This window comes from Schistocerca americana, chromosome X, assembly GCF_021461395.2.
Source record: "Schistocerca americana isolate TAMUIC-IGC-003095 chromosome X, iqSchAmer2.1, whole genome shotgun sequence".
In the NCBI taxonomy this organism is placed as follows: domain Eukaryota; kingdom Metazoa; phylum Arthropoda; class Insecta; order Orthoptera; family Acrididae; genus Schistocerca; species Schistocerca americana.
The window spans coordinates 693,518,349-693,545,927 of record NC_060130.1 but is presented as its reverse complement, the minus strand read 5'-3'; the positions used below and the strand labels follow the sequence as shown (position 1 = coordinate 693,545,927).

The window sequence follows — 27,579 nt, the reverse complement described above, 5'->3', positions numbered from 1 at the left end:
TTCATTGTTTACCTTTAAGTGATACAGCTATCCTGTTTTTATTTATTTAAAGTGAAGCTGAGAACCATGACGCAAAACAACATATCTACTTGTAGTGGATCCAAAAACTTAATGAAAAATAAACAGCCATCGGAATAAAAACAGGCAGTATAAACCCGATCAGATGTTACGCGAGTGGTATCAACGAGCCTGTCGAGAATCTCCGAAGATCCGGACAACACAGAACGCATGTATATGTCGAAATTGATGCGTACCGTACCTTTTCTCGAAACACGGTTGGAAACATCGTGTACCTCTGGTCACTCCACTTCACAGAGCACGGAAAACAGCGTGGAGGCTGGAATATCGTAACTGAACGCTCGAAACATGGGGGAGGGTCACCTGGACTAATTCCTACAACACAAATAATGCACCAAACAAGTCCAGTACTACTGAATATATAACAACAACCAATCCTCCTTTAAACTCTATCCAGTCTTCTATTCTGTAACCCTAAATTCTTAGTCTCGGACATTAATAGATAGCTGCTGTTGTTGTGGTCTTCAGTCCTGAGACTGGTTTGATGCAGCTCTACATGCTACCCTATCCTGTGCAAGCTTCTTCATCTCCCAGTACTTACTGCACCCTACATCCTTCTGAATCTGCTTAGTGTATTCATCTCTTTGTCTCCCTCTACGATTTTTACCCTCCACGCTGCCCTCCAATGCTAAATTTGTGATCCCTTGATGCCTCAGAATATGCCCTATCAACCGATCCATTCTTGTAGTCAAGTTGTGCCACAAACTCCTCTTCTCCCCAGTTCCATTCAATACTTTATCTTCAGCATTCTTCTGTAGCACCACATTTCGAAAGCTTCTATTCTCTTCTTGTCCAAACTATTTATCGTCCATGTTTGACTTCCATACATGGCTACACTCCATACAAATACTTTCAGAAACGGCTTCTTGACACTTAAATCTATACTCGATGTTAACAAATTTCTCTTCTTCAGAAACGCTTTCCTTGCCATTGCCAGTCTACATTTTATATCTTCTCTACTTCGACCATCATCAGTTATTTTGCTCCTCAAATAGCAAAACTCCTTAACTACTTGAAGTGTCTCATTTCCTAATCTAATTCCCTCAGCATCACCCGACTTAATTCGACTACATTCCATTATCCTCGTTTTGCCTTTGTTGATGTTCATCTTATATCCTCCTTTCAATAAGCTGCCCATTCCGTTCAACTGCTCTTCCAAGTCCTTTGCTGTCTCTGATAAAATTACAATGTCATCGGCGAACCTCAAAGTTTTTTATTTTTCTCCATGGATTTTAATACCTACTCCGAATTTTTCTTTTGTTTCCTTTACTGCTAGCTCAATATATAGATTGAATAACATCGGGGAGAGGCTATAGCCCTGTCTCACTCCCTCCCCTAACATTGCTTCCCTTTCATGCGCCTCGGCTGTTATAACTGCCATCTCGTTTCTGTACAAATTGTAAATAGCCTTTCGCTCCATGTATTTCACCCCTGCCACCTTCAGAATTTGGAAGAGAGTATTCCAGTCAACATTGTCAAAAGCTTTCTACAAATGTTTTCTACAAATGCTAGAAACGTAGGTTTGCCTTTCCATAATCTTTCTTCTAAGATAAGTCGTAAGGTCAGTATTGCCTCACGTGTTCCACTATTTCTTCGCAATCCAAACTGATCTTCCCCGAGGACGGCTTCTATCAGTTTTTCCATTCGCCTGTAAAGAATTCGTGTTATTATTTTGCAGCTGTGACTTATTAAACTGATAGTTTGGTAATTTTCACATCTGTCAACACCTGCTCTCTTTGGGATTGGAATTATTATATTCTTCTTGAAGTCTGAGGGTATTTCGCCTGTCTCATACACCTTGCTCACCAGGTGGTGGAGTTTTGTCAGGAATGGCTCTCCCAAGGCCGTCAGTAGTTCTAATGGAATTTTGTCTACTCCCGGGGCCGTGTTTCGTCTCAGGTCTTTCAGTGCTCTGTCAAACTCTTCACGCAGTACCGTATCTCCCATTTCATCTTCATCTACATCCTCCTCCATTCCCATAATATTGTCCTCAAGTTCATCGCCCTTGTATAGACCCTCTATATACTTCTTCCACCTTTCTGCTTTCCTTTCTTTGCTTAGAACTGGGTTTCAATCTGAGCTCTTGATATTCATACAAATGGTTCTCTTTTCTCCAAGGGTCTCTTTAATTTTCCTGTAGGCAGAATCTATGTTATCCCTTGTGAGATAAGCCTCTACATCCTTACATTTGTCCTCTAGCCATCCCTGCTTAGCCATTTTGCACTTCCTGTCGATCTCATTTTTGAGACGTTTGTATTCCTTCTTGCCTGCTTCATTTGCTGCATTTTTATATTTTCTCCTTTCATCAATTAATTTCAATATTTCTTCTGTTACCCAAGGATTTATACTTGCCCTCGTCTTTTTATACCTACTTAACCGAAATATCTTTCAGTTATTCCGTAGAAATGACTATAGCTACAGACTTAATGAAAAATGTTTTTTTAAACGATCCTGCCAAACAAAATCTATTTTTCGAATCTGAAAACCATGCTTCACTCTCTCCACTCAGTTTCCTCGACGAAAACAAGAGAAAAAAACAAAGCAAAAGACAAAACACATGTACTCCTCACCATCCACTGACTGCAACTACAGTGACTGTGGCTGATGTCGGAGGACCAGTAGCAAAAATGCCTCTTCCGCTGTGCAACATTTGTCCGGGTAGTCCTCACTCGGAGTGAATGGCAGACGGTGGTTGGGTTTTATGACTCTGAACGGGAGGCGAATGAGGGAACTGGGTGTACAGCTACACGCCTACATCTTAGAAACAGGTAATGTTTATAACCAATCTGGCAATATCCAGGTAATAGAAAATAAACTTTGATACAAAGACAAATGGCTTTCAGAAGAACAAAATGAGAAATAAAGTGCTCAAATTATAATAAATTAGTAATCATTGTGTTAGGGTGTGGATGTAAGCGTTGGCTAATGGAAAATCAGATGGATGTGTAGAAAACAGAGGCGAAATGTTGGGGGTGGGATATTTGTCAGAGATAGTTTCAGATTTACAGAAATTGATGCAACATCATACTGTACAGTGCTAGATGCAGAGTTTAGCTTCATACACGTGAAAGCTAATACATGTAGGCCCATACAGGTCTCCAAATGGGTACCTTGATACGGTTTTTGAAATATTTCAATTGGTAATTAGAAAAATGTTAAAGCATGAAATAAAGATTGTCATATGCTGTGATTTCAACGTAGGAATGGTGAACATGGATAAATAGCTCTCAAGAAATTTTCTTAATGTATGAACGTTCCTTGTTCTGCACTGTACCAACCAGTGTGCTGCAAGAAATCATTATTGCATAGATAATATCATTGTAAATATTCCCAGTGACAATTAGTCTTGCAAATGGATGCTTTGCAGACCATGGCTCGTTGCTCGTCAATCTCTCTAGTGAACTACCGAACTACTCTAGTGTGCACGGTGAAATGTGGGTAAGAAGACAAAACGAAGAGTACATTAGTGCTTTAAAAGACGCTAACTGGATCTTTGTCTATAAGGGTTCATCAGATAAAGCTTGTACTGAAACTGAGTTTGGGAATTTTAAAAAAATATGTATAGAATTACGATGTTCCAGCTCACCATTAATAAAAACTGTCTTGTCCAGCATGCATAAAAAAAACGTTTAGTTGGTACACAGAGAAACTGACCCAGGTAAGACAGAACATGATTCTTACTACATACTGAACATAAAAGTACCAGTAAGCAAACGCGAGAGCAGAACACGTTTTATGAGGCATACCAAAAATGTGAAAAAATTCACATACTTAAGTTTATACGTAGAAAAAAATCTGCGTATGAAAAGAAAATAGAATGTGCAGCCAACAAATGCAAGACAGCATGGCAAATTATAGCCCAAGATAATTCTTAGAATTGTACACATGGGACCCAGTCCAATCCAGTTGAAGTGAATGACTACTTTCTTAGTTCAGTTAAGGAAATGGCAGCAACAGACACATCTGCAACTAATTTGCTTGAATCCCATCCATCAGCATATCATATTTAAGTAACTATTTTGAGACTAGCAACCTTTGAGTAATAGTAGTTCCTATATGGCACCGGATGCTTTGCAAATTATTGCACAAACATTAACAGCCCTCAAAACTGGAATATTGTGTAACTTCGATTCTGTGGCCCAAGCGAAGTATTTGAGTGCATTCTGTTTGACTGACATCCTGGCAGTACTAGAAATTTGTAGTGTATGTAATCAGGCATTAGCGGTAGTAGATTCCTATCTACACAACAGAAGACCTTTTGTGACATGTAAAAAACTCTCCCCTGTAGCAGTGATTAATACCAGTATTCCACAGGGTTCGATATTTGAACCTATCTTCTTCATCATTACATAAATTATACTGCCATATGCTGAACTGATGACACAATCCTGTTTCACTCACATTAGAATATCCCAGTTTTGCATAATAATGCACAGGAATAATTCAAATCGCCCTCCACTCGTTCTCATCAAATAAATATTCAGTAATCCATAGAAAACAACAGCTTTCTTATGACTTCCCAGAGCCACAGAAAACAAGTCTATAAAACTGTTAGGAATGCATATGGGAAGAACATGTCAGTGAGCTGTGCAAGAAAGGGTATCTCGAGTTTCCTCTCTCATGCTGAGTCAGAGAAACGATTAGTATGGACTATCTTAGAGTAATGCATTTTGGACTTGTCCAGTTCCATCTTAGTTATGCCCTTCTCACCTAGGAACACTCCTATTACTTCACCAAATTTTGAATAAGCAGAGAAGAATGTTATGCATAAAGAGTAAAACTTAACATAGGGACCACTGTTATCCTCAATTTTCTACCTTAGTTTAGTGACAACTGAAAATCTGTACATAAACGCCTGGGTACTATTTGTGAAAAACAATGGCATGAAATGCTTTTCCACGGAAGAAATTAATGAGTACAATACTAGAGTGTAGGCAGATTATAACATATAATGGTAGAGACTAACACGAACTGGTAATTAGCAAAAAGTGGATACTTTGAAAATCTTCAGTAAACTATCACAAGTTGCTCAGGCCATGTCATTAAAAGTTCTTAAAGGATGACTCTACAACAGTTTATCATACAAGCCGTTTTACTGCGTGAAAGAGTTTTATGATCTGAGTAGTGCTAAGATCAGTTTGTAAAAATAACTAGACTTACTGCTTATTCTGCTTACCTCGGCCTATGTATAATGATTAGTAGTGTGTAAGATAATAGCTGCATTCATTCTCTCAAGATTGTTTGTTGTGTGTAATTTATACTAATTGATTAATTGTATTTAATCTCTGTATTTAATATATTTCGTATTTAGTGACCTTGTATGCTAACTGTGTTCATCAGTTTACTAACTGTAGAATGTATGGAACAATATATTCACTATCTCAATATACACGGTATTTACAAATTGCCTCTACATTAACTCTATCGGTTCACCGTGCGATAGTACCTAATGGCTGCAGCTCTTCTGATAGCATTGCATATGAACAAATCAGTTGCGTCTTGCCTGTGGTTACTCGCATTTTAGGTAGTTGGGTTGTGCACAGCTCTGTTTAAATATAACAGCTTGCTGTAGTGATAGCTCTGCACATCTGCTTTCATACCCTGCAGCTAATTTAATGCAAATAATAACCTGAAGCTGTGATCCAGCAGTCAAATGGTATATGCATTGACCAGAATTGTGAGTCAATGAAATACACATAAATAAAGAGCAAAAGTTAAGTGAATAATAACAAGGGTTCTATTCTAAGAGAAGTGATTCAAGAAAGGAGACGTGAAATAAACAGGAGGTGGCCTTATGATATCCAGCTAAAATACAGTCAGACCCTTATGTAATGGAGTAATGAGTGTGGTAGCAAGATGCCACAACTAAATTTTAATCAAAGGTACTCGAAAGCTAAGTCCATTTCATAATCACAAAATATGAAATATTTATCAGCTCAAAACAGTTTAGAGTTCAGTGTGGTGGTTTATAAATTATCACATGCGATACCAAGATTTGAAACTCATACTCTGTTCTCAGTTCAGTTCAGTAATATCAACAGTATAAGATAGATTCTGATTCTGGAACACATTAAGACCTGCTGAAATATGAAGTCCCTTCAGAAGTTAAAGTATGGTAGCAGCCATTCACCATACAGAATCAAACACCTCCATGATCGAATACCACTCGTTACCACAGGCAGGTGTGCCTCCTTCCAGTGCAAAAGTGTCCAGAATCGCTGCCTTGAGTTCTTCACTCATAAAAGTTACAGTCTCTACTTGTCTATTGTAGTGTACCGTTACTGCCTGCTTTTCCATTGACTAAAGACCATCCCCACCAACAATACATCGTTCTTAAGCTCTATAGACATAATCTGACTGATCTTGACTTCTCGGCCTAAACTAATAAATTAGAAGAATATTTACATCAAGAAATGTCAAACATTCCGTTACTCTCAGCTCAGCTACAATAAATTTGTGTAAAGGTTTGTCCATAAGCAAATAAGATAGTATTTTTGAGCAATTGCGCTCACGAAAAATTATAAATTGCCATAAAATTTTGTGTAAACAGTTATTCGGACCTGCTTGTCAGAAGTTACTTTAGGCACTCTTTTACAAAATTGATGTCAACTAACACATGGGATTGACCACTTCCTAAATTACCATGGTTTGGTATTGTCAGTTGTACCTGATATTTAACTAAAGTTACTGGGAAAATAGTAAAATGTTCTTTAAATAAGTACACTAGGATGACAATATGTATGGTATTCATGCTATATTCACTTGCATATGTATTTGTGGAGAATATAATATTCTGACAAACATTTGTGTGATAAAAAAACGTGAAAGAGGTCTTATGGCGATGAATAAAATAGATACAGATGCGTAGCTTTCTGGAATGATAGTTATCGTGCAGTGCTATCATCTGAGATATTGTCTGTTGGAAATGCATGAAGCAATTGTTAATTTAGAGGTTCATCGTGAAAATGTATATTTGCTGTGAAATATTAACTTCTGTTGTTTCAAGGACTATAAAATATTTTTGTGACATTGGAAGGGCCTCATTTTTCTGAGATCCCGGATGTGTTCAAGTTAGCTTTAATACTTGACTATTAATTATTATACCTTCTTGAAGAGCTGTAAGAAGCCATCTTTCAGCTTGTTGGACACTCCGCAATTTCTTGGAGATTCTTCTGCCCTCAAAAGGCCATTCCAGCAACACCATACAAATTCCCAACCTTGGGATTTACTCCTTTCCTGCTACTGTGCTCGTCTTTGTGTCTGGGCTCACTTTTACCAGTCAACTAGCTAGACCTACTGTGGCGCCCCTTAGCCCTGGGCTCTTTGCGTGGAGCCGTACAATAAATTCGTGTGACCTCGTACCAACTTTGGGTGGCCAATTACCTCTACCACATACTCATAACGTTGCCTCTGTATATAGTGTCAAGAATTTTTGTTATGTACCGAAGACGAAGCCTTTCTCATCTCATATGATCAATGGCCAGTAAAGATTCTTGATCCATCTGAACCACTGCGAAATGCCTCGACTGGTGGGCCAGTGGCCGATATCCCTGCCAGGTATGGACATGGACAGAGGGAGTATCACAGTTAATGACGAAAACTGACACGGGTAAAAGTATAAGACAAGAGATGGCAAAACGATCCTGTAGACATGGGTCCACGCCAGAAGTATTTACGAGATAACTGTGAATGTGTGGTTACTGACTAATGACTTCAGTATGAAATATTTTTCTACTAAGTACGAACGTATTTTAAATGTAAACTTTTTATTTGAGTCACCATATAACTAGGCTCGAATTTCGCTCAGAGGCTACCCTAACAAGGAATACAATACTACTTCAGTACTTTACACGTTACAATTTACTATACATTTGTATCTGTTAAAGGAGATTTTCCACGTGTCGTTCTTGCATTGAGATACAATAATGCACTCCTTTCTACAGTGGTTCACGAATTCTGTCAAACACCCCTAAATCATTTTGCAAATCTTGATAAGGCTTAAACTCGATGCTCCAGTTCGTTAACCTCTTCACCAGTAGTGTTGAATGGATACAACATAAAAAAATCCTAAGAGTAAGGTGATGCAATCTTTGACGTGAAGGTACAGGCCCTATTCGATTTCTCCATCTGGTTGCATATTGGTACGTTGGATTTAGTTGTACATCAGCAGCAAAATGTGCCACTGCCCCATCCTGCATGTAGCACCCATATGCCATTCGTGAAATTTGACCCCAATTACATTTGGACTTAATCAAAAAGTTTGAATTTGGAATATACACTCCTGGAAATGGAAAAAAGAACACATTGACACCGGTGTGTCAGACCCACCATACTTGCTCCGGACATTGCGAGAGGGCTGTACAAGCAATGATCACACGCACGGCACAGCGGACACACCAGGAACCGCGGTGTTGGCCGTCGAATGGCGCTAGCTGCGCAGCATTTGTGCACCGCCGCCGTCAGTGTCAGCCAGTTTGCCGTGGCATACGGAGCTCCATCGCAGTCTTTAACACTGGTAGCATGCCGCAACAGCGTGGACGTGAACCGTATGTGCAGTTGACGGACTTTGAGCGAGGGCGTATAGTGGGCATGCGGGAGGCCGGGTGGACGTACCGCCGAATTGCTCAACACGTGGGGCGTGAGGTCTCCACAATACATCGATGTTGTCGCCAGTGGTCGGCGGAAGGGGCACGTGCTCGTCGACCTGGGACCGGACCGCAGCGACGCACGGATGCACGCCAAGACCGTAGGATCCTACGCAGTGCCGTAGGGGACCGCACCGCCACTTCCCAGCAAATTAGGGACACTGTTGCTCCTGGGGTATCGGCGAGGACCATTCGCAACCGTCTCCATGAATCTGGGCTACGGTCCCGCACACCGTTAGGCCGTCTTCCGCTCACGCCCCAACATCGTTCAGCCCGCCTCCAGTGGTGTCGCGACAGGCGTGAATGGAGGGACGAATGGAGACGTGTCGTCTTCAGCGATGAGAGTCGCTTCTGCCTTGGTGCCAATGATGGTCGTATGCGTGTTTGGCGCCGTGCAGGTGAGCGCCACAATCAGGACTGCATACGACCGAGGCACACAGGGCCAACACCCGGCATCATGGTGTGGGGAGCGATCTCCTACACTGGCCGTACACCACTGGTGATCGTCGAGGGGACACTGAATAGTGCACGGTACATCCAAACCGTCATCGAACCCATCGTTCTACCATTCCTAGACCGGCAAGGGAACTTGCAGTTCCAACAGGACAATGCACGTCCGCATGTATCCCGTGCCACCCAACGTGCTCTAGAAGGTGTAAGTCAACTACCCTGGCCAGCAAGATCTCCGGATCTGTCCCCCATTGAGCATGTTTGGGACTGGATGAAGCGTCGTCTCACGCGGTCTGCACGTCCAGCACGAACGCTGGTCCAACTGAGGCGCCAGGTGGAAATGGCATGGCAAGCCGTTCCACAGGACTACATCCAGCATCTCTACGATCGTCTCCATGGGAGAATAGCAGCCTGCATTGCTGCGAAAGGTGGATATACACTGAACTAGTGCCGACATTGTGCATGCTCTGTTGCCTGTGTCTATGTGCCTGTGGTTCTGTCAGTGTGATCATGTGACGTATCTGACCCCAGGAATGTGTCAATAAAGTTTCCCCTTCCTGGGACAATGAATTCATGGTGTTCTTATTTCACTTTCCAGGAGTGTATTTGTACAATTTAGGAAAATATTTCATAGTGCAGTCAGAGGACTGTTATGAAAGAAAATTATCCCGAAAAGGTTCGTTATGAATCGTAATAACCCATCACCTAATGAATATGTAAATTTCATGTTTGTTTGTTTGACACGCCATGCATATTCATTGTTGATGTGTGTAGTACAGAGACGAGCAAAATGGAAGGATCAAGAAATGATGGAGACAGATTGATTCGGTTGTAAAAAGGTCACGGCAGCTGCAAAGTGATTCGTGGCTCATATTTTGAAACAAAGTAGAATAAACCAAAATATACCAGTTCCAAGTCGTCCAAACACCATGATAGAATATTAAGCGATATCATTCTGAATGTAACATATACTGGGTGTATAAAACATACATACACACACACACACAAAAATAGTTCAAATGGCTCTGAGCACTATGGGACTTAACTGCTGATTTCATCAGTCCCCTTGAACTTAGAACTACTTAAACCTGACTAACCTAAGGACATCACACACATCCATGCCCGAGGCAGGATTCCAGACTGTGCGCCTAGAACCGCTCGGCCACTCTGGGCGGCCTACACACACACACACACACACACACACACACACACACACACACACACATATATATATATATATATATATATATATATATATATATATATATATATACGATTCGAATGGTTCCTGAGGCGGCAATCGGTAAATGAATGGTTTAGGTGCTGAGTATAATCAAAGTTTGAAAGAGGTAGTGTCAGTGTGCCATCAGTAAGTGATTGGTAGCTTCATTAGTTATGGCCATCAGTGAATGGTGGTGTCAATGACTGCACCTAATACCGTAGCTGCACTTGAACTGCTTCTTTTCATGGTTGTTTGTCCACATTACAATTTGGTGGCTGCATTGTATGTTAGAGAAGTATAATTCTTGACAACATTCTGACAGGTACCATTACACAAGGAACTAAATGACTGATACGATGCTTGGAGAGGGCAACGGCAGTACTCTAGAACGGTAATATGTGAAAAGGTTTCCTGGTATGCAGCATTCTATGTCCACAGTAACCGAGATGACTACGAGTGACTGGAAAGTTCAAGAAGAAAGATCCATTGTATTTTCTGCTTCGAGTTTTTGCAAAATTCCACTATTCCAACATTTCTCAAGTTGTAGTAATATGCATGTAATATATTTAGAGAAAAACACTTCCCCAAAAATTAATCTAACAAGAAATGTTTCAATATACTGCCTTATACTATAAAAGGCTTTGATTAACAATCAAGTATGATATCATATATGGTAAATAAGGTAAGCATTCATTCCTCACACTGTATAAAAAGTGGTTTTTTCACTTAATTCTCACAAAAATTCTGTCAGATACTCGTAACAACCAATTTATTGGTTGTTACGAGTATCTGACAGAATTTATTGGTTGTTACGAGTATCTGACAGAATTTATTGGTTGTTACGAGTATCTGACAGAATGTTTGTGAGAAATAAGTGAAAAAAACACTTTTTATACAGTGTGAGGAATGAATGCTTACCTTATTTACCAGATATGATATCATACTTGATTGTTAATCAAAGCCTTTTATAGTATAATGCAGTATATTGAAACATTTCTTATTAGATAAATTTATTGGTTGTTATGGGTATCTGACAGAATTTATTGGTTGTTACGAGTATCTGACAGAATTTTTGTGAGAAATAAGTGAAAAAACCACTTTTTATACAGTGTGAGGAATGAATGTTTACCTTATTTACCAGATATGATATCATACTTGATTGTTAATCAAAGCCTTTTATAGTATAATGCAGTATATTGAAACATTTCTTATTAGATAAATTTTTGGGGAAGTGTTTTTTCTAAATATATTACATGCATATTACTACAACTTGAGAAATATTGGAATAGTGGAATTTTTCTATAAAGGAGTTCTGATTGATCATTTTTCTATGGATCTTCCAAAAAATGATAGTGCCTTACATCTGTAATTCTACAAGAGTGCTAAAAATATGTAAAAAGTATAGTTTAAAATTCATTCACTTGATTACAAGAGTTATCCTTAATATATTTGTCAAAATATTTATGTAATTCACAATTTTGCCTTTAGATGTATTGCTTTCTAATGGGTATTTTATACTGATGTAATTTTATGTCTGTATGTTTCTCATTTATTAAAGAATCAATACCCTGAACAAAATCCCTTTCATGTGATTTTTTTCCCATTGGAATTTAGGCTAGAAGTAAGCTTTGACATATCTAAATACAAGCTGGAGAACTTCTACAGCATATGATGAGGGCTAAAATAGAGCAAATTAATATCAATACGAAGGTTGTAGGTCCCCATAATTGACACAGTTTAGTAGTGCGAGATGAGATAAAATTTCATAATGAGAGTATTTAGCTCATCATTAATGTTTGTGCCAAAATGGTGCCATGAAAAAGGTGTTAGGATTTCTGAAGCATTGACTGAAGTTATACCCAGAATGTTTCTTGCATAACCAAACAGAGATAAGAGTGTTCATAGAAAACTAGCAATGTTACTGTGTCAGAGACAACAGCTGCTATTTCAATTCACTTGTGCAGGTATTACTACAGATGCAGTACTTACTTAACGTATTTATATATAGAATAAAAATATGCCTTTTTTAAGTGTTGTAATTGTAATGAAGACTACTCGTGTATGCAGTTTTGCTTATATTGTGGTGCTTACAAGATTCGGGACCAATATTTTGAAAAAATCTTAAAATCTTCCGCTGAATGACGTGGTATTCAACAACTGAAACATTATCGAAGTTAGAAAATTAACGCCAAAAACATTTGACACAAGAGTTCCGTAATTTTGTAAGAGAAAAATTACAGTTACTGTTCTTAAGGTTTTTTCATGAATCTGATGCTGAAAATAAATAGAGATAATATGTATTTCTCAAGTACATTGTTGTTTTGGCAGCAAGGAAGTTAATAATCGTGTCAGTATTGAAGTGGTACTAAAATTTTAGAGCATTTATTAACTTCTTAACTGTTTTAATGATCTTTATTCTTGAATGTCTTTCTCATGGTTTTCACATCAGCAATTTTGTGATGAGTATCTGGCTGTAAAACTGGCTTAACTCAAAATATTGTCATGAACAGAGACAGTCACTATCCTGCTTCAAAGTTTGTAACAAAACAAAAATTTAATTCTAGAATGTAATACATAATGATACAAAAACTTATTTTGTTAAACAAATACTGTTCCCAAAATCAATGTCTCTCATAAGATACAGTCCCACTCACTGAAAGTAACACACACTACAGCAGTTCTAATCCATTAGCAGTGCCTTTATTCAGTACAAAATCAATATACCCACGAATGCTCTAAAAGAGGTTATGCACACACATTTCTGATCTAACATTGTGATCACTAAAAACCACCCTTGCTCAATGTATTCATATTTTACATAAGACTAAATGATATAAGACAAAGATTCTGAAACACCACCCTCCTTTGATGGTAAATAGATAACATAAAACATGAAGTAATAGACAAGTAAATAAAAACAGGATAGCTGTATCACTTAAAGGTAAACAATGAAGACACTGCAGTTGTTTTCTCAACAATGATAAAACGTTTTATGAAGGTATTTTTAGTCCATTAAGATAGTTAAGAAATTCTGATATACAATTTAAATTTCTGTACAAAATACATTTAATCGTTCATCACATGGGCGACCAAATGAAAGTCAGTCAACTGCATTTATACCTCAATATTCATAAAGCTTCTGTCACAACACAGTCACAACAAAAAGTCACGTAGGAGACACGCGACCATGTTAACCCATTAAGTCCCAAATAATTTTTTTTTTAAACTGAATTTTTTATTCTTGAATTATAATGCATGAACCACAATAAGTACAAAAATAGCCAAAGAATATTTATACATGCTGATATAAAGGCCGTCCTGAAAATAGGACACTGGGATCTAACAGTATTGTATAGCATACTAAACTGTATTCTAGTCTCAACTATTTATTTCTTGTGAAATGGTACAATACACTTCACACACAGTGTTACAGGGCATTTAACATGATATGTTTTTGGTTTCCCGTTGCATTTAGCTCTTACACGTCTTCTTTGCGTGCTTCTTTTCTCAATCATAAGACCAATTCCATCAAACCTGATGTCTGGTATCACTCTCAACTAACTTGATGGGTATTCCATTGGACGTCCAATATTCGCTCTTCCAGTGTCCAATTTCAAGTATGTAACGGTAACAGCACATCTGAAATCCAGTAAATCCTGTGCATTTTTCCCATGTACTAGACTGTAGAAGAGTCAGGAATTATGAGGGCCGTTTCCGGCAAACGTGTAATAGAACCCAGTACCATATTTTCACTTTAATTACCGTCGCACTTTTTCCAAGTAACCAGTCATGGTGGTCAACACCTCTCATGTACGCGTTATACGACTTCAAACCGGCAGGTTATTTCACTTGTGTCTTCTTACTTGCTTGTCTACTGTACCACGTAGCTGCTCCCTAAAGTTGAACTCAGTAAAAATTTGTATCAATTGAACGCATGTGTTGTCGTGCCATCGAAGAAATAAGACTTCACCATTCCTGTCGAAGTGGTAGTCATAGTTTCCTCGAACTGTCTTTTTCAGTTCATTGCTGCTCAGTAGTGGACAGTCACCTACTCGATTCTCTCTGACAGTCCCAGTTATTCGAAAACCCAAAATTCTCAGAAGAATCATAAGATCTCTCCTGGTGAAGAACTGAAGAAGTACACACAATGATTCTCGGGTTTTTCAATGCAGTCCAACATGTTTAGGACTACTCTTGATCCCAATAGTAGGTCATCCCTAGCAGTATCTTCTGGATCCTTTCCACAGTATAAATAAAATTTGAAACAGTAGCCACTTGCTCCACAAAGAGACCACAACTTATAGCCAAATCTAATAGGCTTGCCTCGGATAAACGTCAATCTGGAACTGTAGTATTTACTAATGGGTAACATATTCAAAAATATACTTACTAATACACTGTAAATTTCAAAGTAATTTCATATCCTGTAATTCATATATAAAAGAGGGGTCTTTACTTACATCAGCAACAAAATCTGGTAAAATTACCACGTTCTAAAAAGAAAATACATCAGCAGTAGCAGAGTTTCATATTGGAACGTGCAGCAATACAAATAACTGAAATGATAGCACCAAATCCCAGTGTCCTATTTCGGGTACATCAAATTTTATAACAATGGAAAACAATGAATATAACTTCAAATGAGCTAACAATGCAAGTAGTTTAAAAGACACATTGTTGACTATAAATAATCGCAAAGAGATCTTTGCCACATATTTCAAATATTACTAAATTGTCGATAAAGTAAATACCTGTAATAACGAAAAGTGGTACTTAGTATTCAATAATCAATTAATGGTAGGATTTATTGCTTTTAATTTTCTCTAAGCATACATTTGTTACAAAAAGCATCAACTAGTGACATAGAATAGTAATAGAGGCAAACTAATAATTTATTGTGTATTTATAAATAAATATGTGCTCTGTCTTCAAAATAGGACACTGGTACTTAATGGGTTAAAAATGAATAACAAAACTGCATAAAGTTTGGGCTGGTCACTAATCAAAAAGTCATGCTTCAAATTAATATGAGTTTATTGTTCGTAATATAACGCATTTCCAACATACCCATCTTCAGAAATGTCTCAAAATAAACCAAAGATTTATGGAAATTACAGAAGAGATTCAAAATACTTAAAAACAGAAACTACTTTCGGTTGTACACATGGTGTACTCCAGCAAAAAACCTAGCTAGCGGCATCAATCAGCATGTAGAGACAAAGGCTACAAAATGTGTCTATAGCAGTCATAAGCAGAGTAGTGGAAAAATTTCACATGAAACGTAAACGTGAACATTCGCGCCAGATAACAGCATAGTAGGGATGGTGGAGACATACATCGTCGTAATTGACAACATAGTGCAAAAAATTTTATCTTAAAAATAAAGTGGTCAAATAAATATTACAAAGTAATAATAGTAGAAAAGAAATATGTTTACATTATAACAAGAAGAGCAAGGAAAAGAGCCACATGGTGTCTCCTTTAGTTTCCTTTAGGTGGCAGAGTAGTAGCAATGTGGCGTCGCACATCGTCAAGATTGACTTTGAATTTTGTTTATGAAGAATAATAGATATGAATACATAATAAAAATCAAACACAATAATTAGGTAACAAAATTAAAAATGTTAAATAGAAAATAATAAAGAAAGCTGTTTGGTTGCTATCAGGTGACAGAATAGTTACAACATTGTCACCATATTTCATCGCAATTGGCCATGGATATAATGAAAGCTAAACAGGAAAATTAAATAAATTTACACTGAAACTAAGAAAGCAATTGAAATGAGCCATACTGGCTGACCTCAGCTTGTAACAAAACCTGACAGTTGAAAGGAGCACAAGAGATACAGTGAGTGTCTTAACAAATATTGTAAGTGCAAAGAAACAGAATAAACAAAATAAATATATTGTAATACAAAGGCGCAAACCATTCGAAGAAAAGTGAGGGTAAAGTTTGTTACCGCTAATATAGAAAGTGACAGGTGAAAATGAGATTAAGATACAATGTCAGTGCAAACTGGACCTCTTCTAGAGATACAAAAAAGTATAAAAAGTTAAGACATTTGAAAACGATAATAACATTCAATGTCTGTGCAAGCTGACTTTCGTGTTTAGGTACGTACTATTCGTTGAAATAACAACATTGTGCATAGTGTTTGTAGCAGGAAGTGACGGGGGTTGTGTGTTGGGAGGGAAAAAGATGGGGAATATGAGAGAACAAGGAGGTGTCACAGTACAAGTAACAAATCATATTTTACAACAAAGTGCTGAAAAACAGCAAGATCTGTATCTATAATACAGATACAAAACACGAGACTTGCCAAGAAACGTATTAAGAAAGTAATATTACTGCCGGTATAAGAATTTAACACACACAAAAGTAGGATTAAGATACAATATCAACACAAGCTGGATTTTTGTGTTCAGGGACATAGGCCAGTAACAACACAGAGCGAAATGTCATAGCAGGTAGTTGGTGGAGGAGGGGGGGGGGAGGGGAAAAGGGAAACGAAACAGACCAAGAAGGTGTCACAGTACAAGTGTTAAATCAAATTACTTATGGCAATTGCCTTGGGAAATAAAGTGTCCTCAGTCTGTAACAAACCTTGAAAAATATCAAAAACCACTCCCGATTAGAATGTAGAGTGGATTTCCTCAAACAAAATATTACGTGGGCAGTCATTAAAATTTTTTTTGTAGATTCCAATCTCTTCTAAAATATCCAAATCTAACCATTTGTGCTCTATACGTAAAACAGAGCCTTTTCAATTGCCTCCGAAATATATGTATTCCTGACAAAGTCGCACCCTAAGGCTGTGGAATTTTCATTGGAGTGTTCCTGAAATCTCTTTTTGAAAATCACGAAGCGCTTTTTTATCGTAGATAGCTAATATAATCGTAAGTGTTGACTCTTTTGTCACTCAAGAGCCTACAAACCTGCGTTCTTCGCTGCAATGTTAAACAGGTTAGCAAAGTGAGACCTCGATGAAACATGCATTGTGAGAGAACGTAGTCATACAGATCAGTTTGCAAAATGGTTAATGCTTTAAAGTTGGGATCTACTTCTTATTCAAACCAGTTTAACGAACGAAACGTAAGGGCATTTAGCAAAGCTAAGACACAGTTACGCTTTCAGAGACATAGAAAACTCAGATCAGAACTGCACTCTTAGGCAGGTAAAAACCTAAGTGGATTTTTAAAACAGGTGCCTGCAGCAAAATCATGTCACTCTTGTGAAAAAAATTTGAGCAATCGAACAGATTGTGATTTTCAAACAGGATTTAAGCAAGACTGCAATAAAAACAACACGACCTTAGGATGCTATTTTGCCAGGAACAGACATACTTTGAAGGCAACTGAAAAGTTTTTAACTGTCTTCGATACAGAGCAGAAAGGTTTATATTTGGATATTTTGGGAGAGATAGAAATCGGTAAAAAATTTAATTAGAACCCATGTATTATTCTGAATGAGCAAATCAACTCTAATCGGAAGAGCGTTTCTAATGTCTTTCAAGATTTGTTATAGACGTAGGTCTTTTCGTTTCGAAGTCCCTTGTTCTGAACAATGTAATTTGGCACTTGTGCTGTGAAACCTCCTTGGTCAATTGCGTTCCTCTTCTCCCCCACTCCCCCTCCCCCACCCCGTTACCACCTGCTATGGACATTTCGCACAGTGCTGTTTCTGCTCTCTGAATAGTATGTCTCTGAACACAAATATCCAGTTTGCAAGTAAGTTAGTTCATTAGAAAGTAAGACATTCAATGGAACATTTTGCACGATAGATATTAATGTTGTGGAATGAGTCATTATACAGCAACATTTCAGATTAATTTGTGCATACAGTTTCAGTTTGAACATATCTATTTTCCTTTCACACAAAAAGATATACAGATGTTAACTAGTAATTCCTACCCATCACCTTCTCACATTACAATAATGGAATATTTCTATGGAATAGAAGGAATTGTCAAGGAGAAACTTTCTCAGTTTATTACCAAATTTTACTTTGCTCTTTGTTAGACATATTATATCACTGGATTAGTGATCAAAATTTTCTGTTGCAGTATTGAGCATCTCTTTTCGTGCTGAAGACAGTCTTAATGTGGAGTAATGAATCTCATTTTTCCTTCTGGTATTGTAATTATTTAACTCATTGTTCCCCTTGAACTGTGGTGGATTATTTATAACAAACTTCATGAGGCAATAAATATACTGTGAAGCAGTAGTCGGAATGCCCAACTCCTTAAACACAGCACACTCATTAGTATCACGACACGTTTTTCGGCAATGAAGACTTTCTTTCTTAAAGGTGAATTATGCAAGAACACCATTCCATAAGACACTATTCAACAAATATATGGTAACTATGTAAACTTTCTGGTTTGTCTCTCCACTAGATTTTCAATGATTCTAACCTCAAATGTGACTGAACTGAGCTGTTCTAGGAGCTACAAAACGTGTTTTAGTCAATTGAAATTCTCATCAATATGGACCCCTAAGAATTTTGAAGTTTCCACCCTATTTATTATTTCCTCTTTGTGTGTTACACTTATCGTTAGTGTAGCACCTCTAGACATGCAAAACTGAATATGTTGTGTCATTTTAAAACAGAGGGTGAGACCATTGTCAGAAGACCGATCAATGACACTTTTAAGGACTTTATTTACAATTTCTTCTGTTTCTGTATGTATGCTTACATTGATTACAGTACTAGTGTCATCAGCAAAAAAAACTAAGTCTGCTTGTTGTATACTAGATGGACGATCGTTTACATATGTGAGCAACAGTAGTCGACCTAAGATTGAACCTTGGGAACCCCATACGTGATTTCTTCCCAGTCAGAACTATGTCCCTAGATTATATTGCATGAATTACTAAGAACAGCTTTCTGCATTCTTTGCTCAGGTGCAACATTATCCATTGGTTGACTATACCATCAATCCCATAAAATGTTAATGTATCAAGGAGAATACGGTGACTCACACAGTCAAATGTCATAGAGAAGTAGCAGAAAATACCTACCAGTGCTGTTTTAATATTTAATGTTTGTAAAATCTGGAGATCGAACATTCTCAGTAGAGCAACACTTCTGGAACCCAAACTGTGATTTCCTAAGAATACTATTGTTGCTAAGGTGAGATACTATTGCTACGGTCGCAGGTTCGAATCCTGCCTTGGGCATGGATGTGTGTGATGTCCTTAGTTTAGTTAGGTTTAAGTAGTTCTAGTTCTAGGGGACTGATGACCTTAGAAGTTAAGTCCCATAGTGCTCAGAACCATTTTTTTGAGATACTATTCTAAAATACATCCGTTCTAAAATATAATGAAGAATGATGTCAGCAGTGAAAAAGGTAGGTAATTATTGACAGCTCTCTAGTTACTTTCCTTATAGAGAGGTTTAACAACGCCATATTTCAGTCTCTCTGGATGAATGCCTTGAGTTAATGACGCATTACATTTTTCGGAGAAAACTGGTCTTCTTACAGGGAAAAAAATTATTGGTACTCTTATAAAATTATACATTGTCGTGTTGGAGGTCAGATCTGGAAACTGGAGAGATCTATAACGATTGAATAAGAGTCCCTAACTGTTCTTTCCACCAACCTGTCGTCTTCTAAAGTTGTGTCCCCAGCGCAGAAGACAGCTCGTCGGTCGCGGGATCTTATTTGGCGGTGGATTCTATGCCGTCATCTCGAACTTGAACCTGTGTTTGTGCTTTTTTGTGGAATGCCATTTGCCCAGGTTAGTCACTGTATCTACAGAGAGCAAGATCTGTAGTACTGACAGTGATGGTGGGCGAAACCTTTCATTAATGTATCCTGTTTGTTTATATTTTAAAATATCACTTTTTACACTGTCTTCTTCAAACTCGACATACATTTCTTACTAGTATGGTAACTTTTCCGACAACCTCCGATATAGAGTACGACATCTCCGTCCAAAACGAAGATAAACGTCCGGCCCTTCAGAACACACGAAACAAAGTGACTAGTGTAGCCGAAGTGCTTCATCTCATAGGCGAGCCGAAACATTTCAGTTGTAATATCTTTACTCCAATGTTTCTCAAAACCAGTGAAATTTAATAAATAAAAACGATAGACTCGTAGGGTAACCATGAGAGGTTGTAATACTGAAAACTCGGTTAAATATAATGAAAAGTATATAAATAATTAAGAAGAAAAGATAGGCATTGTGGCGCCTAACTCTCGAATGTACCGACCAATCAGAAGCTAGTTCAGCAGAACTGGCGGACTCTCCCACTGGAGTGGTATATACTGTACCATCTGCTGCTTGTACCCCACTCTACTACTTCACGTGTATCAAGGTGCATCAGGATTAGTTTCTAACAAGATAAAATACTGGCCGCCACAGCCAAGAACATCACAGATCTCCTCCCTTCTTTCATTTCTAAAATTGGCCAGTTCTCGAAGACAACTAACAAGTTTGAAAATGAGAAAATTTAGCCCCCAAAATTTAGGAAAAATGATTGCAGTTTCCAGTCTCTCAGTAGCTCCCATACTCTCTCATTCATGGAAATTCTTTAAAAAAACTAGGTAATTGTTGTTCCTAAAATATCACCCCAATTAACCAAAGCCATTGACTTACTAGTGTTAAACACATACTTTCTCACCTTAATTCTATCAGAAAACCTTAACTTATCACACATTATATCATGAACTTCTTCTTACCACAAAATATCATTCATGATTTTCAGCACATAGCTGTCCTTTAAATTTTCTGTAGTCTTGTTATTCAACAGTAAACATCGGCACCTGGGCCATTAAATCTGCTCATAAACACTCACTACACTTATTGATGATTACATACAATAGAAACTAAATAAGTAGGTTACTGGCGCAATGCTGTCCGTCTTTACACAACACACATTTCTTATCTAATATATTTCAGTGCAGTGCTGTACACTTTTACCTAATAACTCTTATATGTTTTTCATCTAATATCAGCGCAGTGCCGTCCACTTTTACCAATTAACACTCACTTATTTTTCTTATACCAGCACTAGGCGATTCGTATATATCGTTTACTATTAAATAATTCATAAATACCCTAAAATATAGCAACATATAAGTGCCCTTACATAAAATTCACACATAGATGTTACATAGTTTTACAATATGCCCTATGTTGCATTGAACATCATACAATAATATTTACAAAGCCTTTGATACCGCTACTGCGACTACAAGGCTTCCATTTGAATTGTCTCCTCCCATGGCTAATGTTTTGGTTTCGTAATCTTGACTCATCAGTTAGTGCACCCTCGCACCACCTGTTGATGTTCTGTCAATATGCATCAGGCGTGACTCATTCCAGTCAGCACTTACTTTCATTCAAGTTAGTAACGGCGCTCGACACAGCACTATCTTACGTCTGCGTAGTGAAAATGGAAATGATATGAGAATAGCTCTCATTTTATACTTAGGGTTTTATATTTATTTCATTCGATAAATTAACTAGGCATTCAAACGAGATTCACGGATCTTTTGAGAGAACTGAAGATACCCTAGGTCTTGTTGACAGAGAAAAATAGCGAAACAATTCGTTTTGCTTTAATTCGCCGGTAGCTTATTATGGACTTCGCTGCTCAAACATGTAAATAATATTAACTTAGCGAACATTTCTCAAGTGCTTTATCTATTTGTATCTCAGTGCTTTTTATTGCCTGTGTCCTGTGTGAGATTCATGTTTCGTGTTCATTAGCTGCGTGGGTAACGTTTCTGCATCGTGATACAATTAATAATAATGGTTGGGCGGAAATACCTCTCCTACTAATCCCTAAATGTGTGGCCTATTCTCACGTCGCCTATTACCTTCCTATTCTTTATCATCATATATGAGGGGTCGTCTTCTCTGGTCGATCCAAAACTCTTTCATTATCATTTATATATGAGTGGTCGACTTCTCTGGTCGATCGAAAACACTTTCATAATCATTTTAACTGTGGCTGAGCTCATACCAGCCGAAATATATATGTATTGCAGCGGAAACTCATCATTGCTTGTAATCACTGGCACTCCATCTGCCAATTGTTGCTGATAAAGTTTAATCTAATCGTCTCAGGACCATTGCGTACTGTTTGTTCTAATTGCATCCACTTGCTTGGTTTGGTGCTGTCCTCTTCCTCTGAGTAAGCTGCAAGCTAGCTAATTAAAGAAATATATAAGATTGTTTTCTCTGTATATATGTTTATGTAATTTCTTTGTGTTTCATAACATGTACAAAACGTTTCTGTATGTAGTCTATAGGGTGTTATGCTGCTTGTATGGATGATGATTTTAGTTCTTATAGCCTTCGTTCTGTACTTGTTTTGCAAACTTTATCCTGCATGTTATCTTTAGTGATACGTAAGTATACTCCATGATCGTTTGCTTAAATATTTAATTAGTATGTCTTTTGTTTCAATTGATCCCTTTTTGTCTCTTTTTTATTTTTTACTTTATTTTATTTATTTATTTATTTTTTGAATAGTGAAGAAGGATAGATGACAGATTTTTGTTCAGAATGATGCAGAGTGAAGAACTTACGAGGTGAAAAGGAATGAAGTAAACTGTTAGTTAACTCGGATGTCTAGTACGCGTCAGCTACCTGGCAATGCAAAGAGTGCTGTTGCCCGCTGAGGTTTCTCGACATGCTATTCCTGTATGCGTCATGGTGAATGCAGCGGACTGCACACCACCTGTTTTTACGCCAGCCTTCCAGCACTTGTCTGTTGCCTGAATGCGCGTCGAGCCATTCTGATATACACAGCAGGCTATTAACCTCACTTTTGTTGAGGTAAATTAGCTTCTCCTGTACAGGCACTGAGACTTAGGAACTATTATTTCTACTAAGTCAGATTCACGGAAAGGATCAGTTTAATACTGTTCTTTTCAATGTAGTGCTGAAAGAACTCCTTATAACTATCGCAGCCACTGTTTTCAAAGCTCCTGGCTTCAAATATTTCTGTTTTTATAATGTATTGTGTACTTGTGGACCAGTATTGGTTTAAGAATACTCTAACAAATTCTTGCTATATTTTACGTGTGCTATTGGCTCCTGTTCCCCATGTGATACTGCGTCCCTTCAAAACGACTGGCTATGAATTTAATTTTCTGCTGTTTTGTCATGTTGTCAGCTATGATTCCCTCAAACTAACAAATGAAAGCAACAGGATGTATATTATCTTTAGCAGAAAATTTATGAAATTTGTAAGCATCAGCATTGCTGACTTCATCATTAATATAAACAACACCCTTACGTTTTTCCCGTTCAGTCCCCATTTCGAGTTTCTGTTTTAATGCCACCTCCACATCATATACGTTTTTCTCATCTCACTTAGTTGACTTATGTTTTCTACCTTCTGTTCTATTTCTCTCGAAGGACCCTGCAGCGTTTTTGTATTACCATTACGAACAGATTCTAACCATGATACTTTACGGCTAAGGACTACATTTTCGCCCTTTAATACTACGACCTGTTTGTTTTGCCTTTCGTGGGTATCTTTGCAAGTTTTGTTTATTTTACACTGATCATTGCTTAATTTAATGACTTTGATCCTAACAGACAATACAAAAGTATCTTGAGCTTCTATGAGATCATTTATTTTCGCTACTTCGTCATCAATCTTATGATTAACCTCTCTCTTCAGACTTTTTTGACCCCATTCTTGAATCTCATGCCCAATTCTTTTTTCACAAGGTCCTATTTTAGTTTCATGAGAATCAACCCTCTTCTCTAAATGTTCAAACTTATGATTAATTTTTACTATCTCCTCGTTTGTTGTTTTTATTTTATCAACAAGTAATCCATTTGACTCCTTTATTTCTTCTTTTCGCCCAGATACTAACTCTATTATCATTTCAACCACACTTTTATTATTTTCTTGTGTAGGCAATGTATCAGCTGATGGTGTTCCATAGCTTAACCTACTACTTGTTGATTCATTACTAATGATGATGTCAGAGTCATCAATTCTGACATTACCAATCACCTTATTTAACTTATTATTAACATTCATGTCATCTATATCAGAATCCACGTCTCTAATTTCACTATTACTACTACGTGAAATTGTGTTTTCTCGGAAATCTTCAGTTTCTACATTAGATGATACTGGTAAATAGCTATCATGCATTTGATTCTATACACTTTCCTCTTTACTTATATTACTGATTTCATCTGGCATGTCCTGTAATTGGCTTGCCTCTCCAATTTTATTACCCTGACGCTGCACTGTCTGTCTACTTCCAAGATTGTACCGCGTTTCGCTTTGCCCTGACATTTTGGTATTAAGGAAATTATTACGAAACAATTTAACAATATTCTTAAAAGTCCCTAAGGTTGTTTATACTAGCTTACTCTCGCTAGTGGTAAAGTGATTAGCGTACACAGTACCTTTTTCTCCGGTGTGATGCTGCTACTCGCCGCATTGTTTTTGTCGTGCTGGGTGTCTTCGGCTGCCGTAGTAAACTACAGACGCCTATCCCTGCCGTTCGCCGGTCTCTGACGTGGGACTGCAGTTGGCAGAGACGACAGGTTTGCTTCCAAGTCATTTGCCTCGCTTGCTGTACGCTGCTCTGTTAACTGCTCCCTGAAGCGTTGTTTCTTGTTGCGGTGAAATAAAACGTAATCCGTTTGGATCGCACACACACTTATAACTTTACACATCGATTTGTGTTTTGGTATTTTCACTTTCAACTACATGACAAGTATTAATTAGCGGCGTTTATTGAATTTTCTGCCTAACAGTGCAAAGAAACTTACAAGAGTTCAAACAGGATATAATTTCACAGTACACATAATGTCGCTTTTTATCTTTTCACTGTTCATACACTATTGAGTCGGGCATTTTATGGTAATCATTACAATTTACTGTTCTCACTATGATTTTCACATCTCACCTGATTCACAGTTCTCCTCTTCTTTAGTTCAGGTTCACAGTTCGCCTCTTCTTTAAATACAAGTTCTCCGCAAGGGATGCCATGTATAAATCATACGTTGTCGTGTTGGAATTCAGACCTGGATGCTGGAGAGATCTGTAGAGACTGAATAGGACCCCCTACCCATTCTTTCCAGCAACCTGTCGTCCTCTAAAGTTGTGTCTCCAGCGTAGAGGAGAGCTTGTCGGTCGTGGGATCGTCTTCGGCGGAGGCTGCTATGCTGTTATCTAGAACTTCGACCTGTGATTGTGCATTTTTTGTGGGATGCCACTTGCCCAGGTTAGTTTCTGTATCTACAGAGGGGAAATCTGTAGTAGTGACAATGATGGTAGTCGACCCCTTTCATTAATGTATCCTGTTTGCTTATATTTTAAAATATCCCTTTTTTCACTGTCTTCTACAACACTCGAGATAGCTTTCTTATTAGTACGGTAACTTTTCTGGCAACTTCCGATACAGAGTGTGACATGTCCGTCCAAAACAGATACTCCTCCGGCCCTCCGGAGGATCCAAAACAGTGACTAGCACAGCCGAAGTACTTCATCTTCTAGGCGTGCCAAGGTGACCCAAAGGTGTCCGAAGCACTTCATTGGTAATATCAATACTATTATGTTTCTCAAAACTAGTGAAATGGAATAAACAGAAACGGTAGACTCGTAGGGTAACCATGAGAGATCGTCTCAAAACTGGGTTAAATACAATGAAAAGTATATAGATAATTAATAAGAGAAACTAGGCGTTTTGGCGCCTAACACCCTACTGCACCGACCAATCAGAAGCAAGCTCAATACAACTGGCGGCTCTCCCACAGGAATGGGATATACTGTACCATCTTCTGCTTTTACCTCACTCCACTTTTGTACCATATACCACTTCACGTGGTTTCCAGCGTTGCTGCTTAGTGTACTCTCTGACCAGCTTATGTGGAAAGCTATTTTGAAATACTGATCTGAATTTTTCATAGAATAGATTAAATTTTGTGCTAGAGTTTGGTTTATTACTACATACGTCCCATGTCATCTCCTGTAAACGAGTCATGAAAACATTTGCCATGGAGACATTACCTATTCTAACTGATTTTCACTGAGGAGTACCCATACTGCTAGGCGCTATATTAATCATCCTAAGCAACTTACATGACATTGTATCTTATTCTCATTATCATACATCTTAATTTTTTATACCAGCAGTAATACTACTGTACCGTTATGTTTCTTGGCAGATCTTTTGTTTTTGTAACGGTATTATAGGTACAGATCACGTTGTTTTTCCAGTGCCTTGTTCTATATAACATGATTTGTTGTTCGTATTGTAACACTTCCTCGTTCCACTACACTCCCCTTCTTCTCCACTCCCGTCACACACCTCCCACCCCTTTCTTCTATAGACACTATGCCCAGTTTTAATACTGTTAGATGAATACATTGTATCTAAAGAAGAAATCAAGTTTCCATTGACATTGCATCTTATCGTCACTTTTTATACTGGCAATAACAAACTGCACCTATATGGTTCCTGGAAAGTTTTGCGTCTTTGTATTGCAAAATATTTGTTTTTTTTTTTAGACACTCACTGCAGCTCTTGTTCTCCTTTCATCTGTTAATTTTTGTTAGAAGCTGACGTCAGCCACTATGGCTCATTTCATTCGTTTTCTTATTTGTACTGTTATACTATACTATTTTGTTGTTCAGCTGTCATGATATCCATTGTCAGTTGAATTGCGCTAATGTTGTAACTATTCTGCCACCTGATGGTAGCCAATACAGTTATTAGTTTTTATTTCACATTTTTAATTCTGTAACGCAATTATTTTGTTATTAGACTTTTATTATGTTCTCATATCTAATATTCTTCATAAATAAAATTTGCTACTACCCTGCCACCTAACGACAGCTATGTGGCTTTCTTCTTTGCTCTTCTTGTAATGAACTAATTTTTTTTTTGCATTCTTTCTTACTGATGCAGTTATATAATCTACACTTGACCATTTTCTTTTTAATATTAAATGTTTAGGATATGTTGTCAATAACGACGAAGTATGGCTCCACTATCACCACTATACCGCCATCTGGCGCGAATGTTAGCATCTAAGTTTCAAGTTACGCTTTTTTCACTATCCTGCTTGTGATTGTTACATGCACATCTTGTAACCTTTATATCTACTTGCAGCACGATGCTCCTAGGTATGTTTTTGCTTGAAGTAAGCTGTGTCTTCAAATGAGGTTTTTTTTTATTTATTTCCCTA

General features: G+C 37.7%; 1 protein-coding gene across 1 annotated transcript; it reads right to left on the bottom strand.

Annotated features, from left to right (window-relative positions):
* Positions 1-14,240: 14,240 nt before the first annotated feature.
* LOC124556254 (piggyBac transposable element-derived protein 3-like) lies at positions 14,241-14,767 on the bottom strand. The gene is made up of 2 exons (XM_047130241.1): positions 14,588-14,767; positions 14,241-14,525 (listed from the first exon to the last, which is right to left on the bottom strand). The coding sequence occupies exons 1-2, from the start codon at positions 14,765-14,767 to the stop codon at positions 14,241-14,243; spliced, it is 465 nt and encodes a 154-aa protein (XP_046986197.1).
* Positions 14,768-27,579: the final 12,812 nt, after the last annotated feature.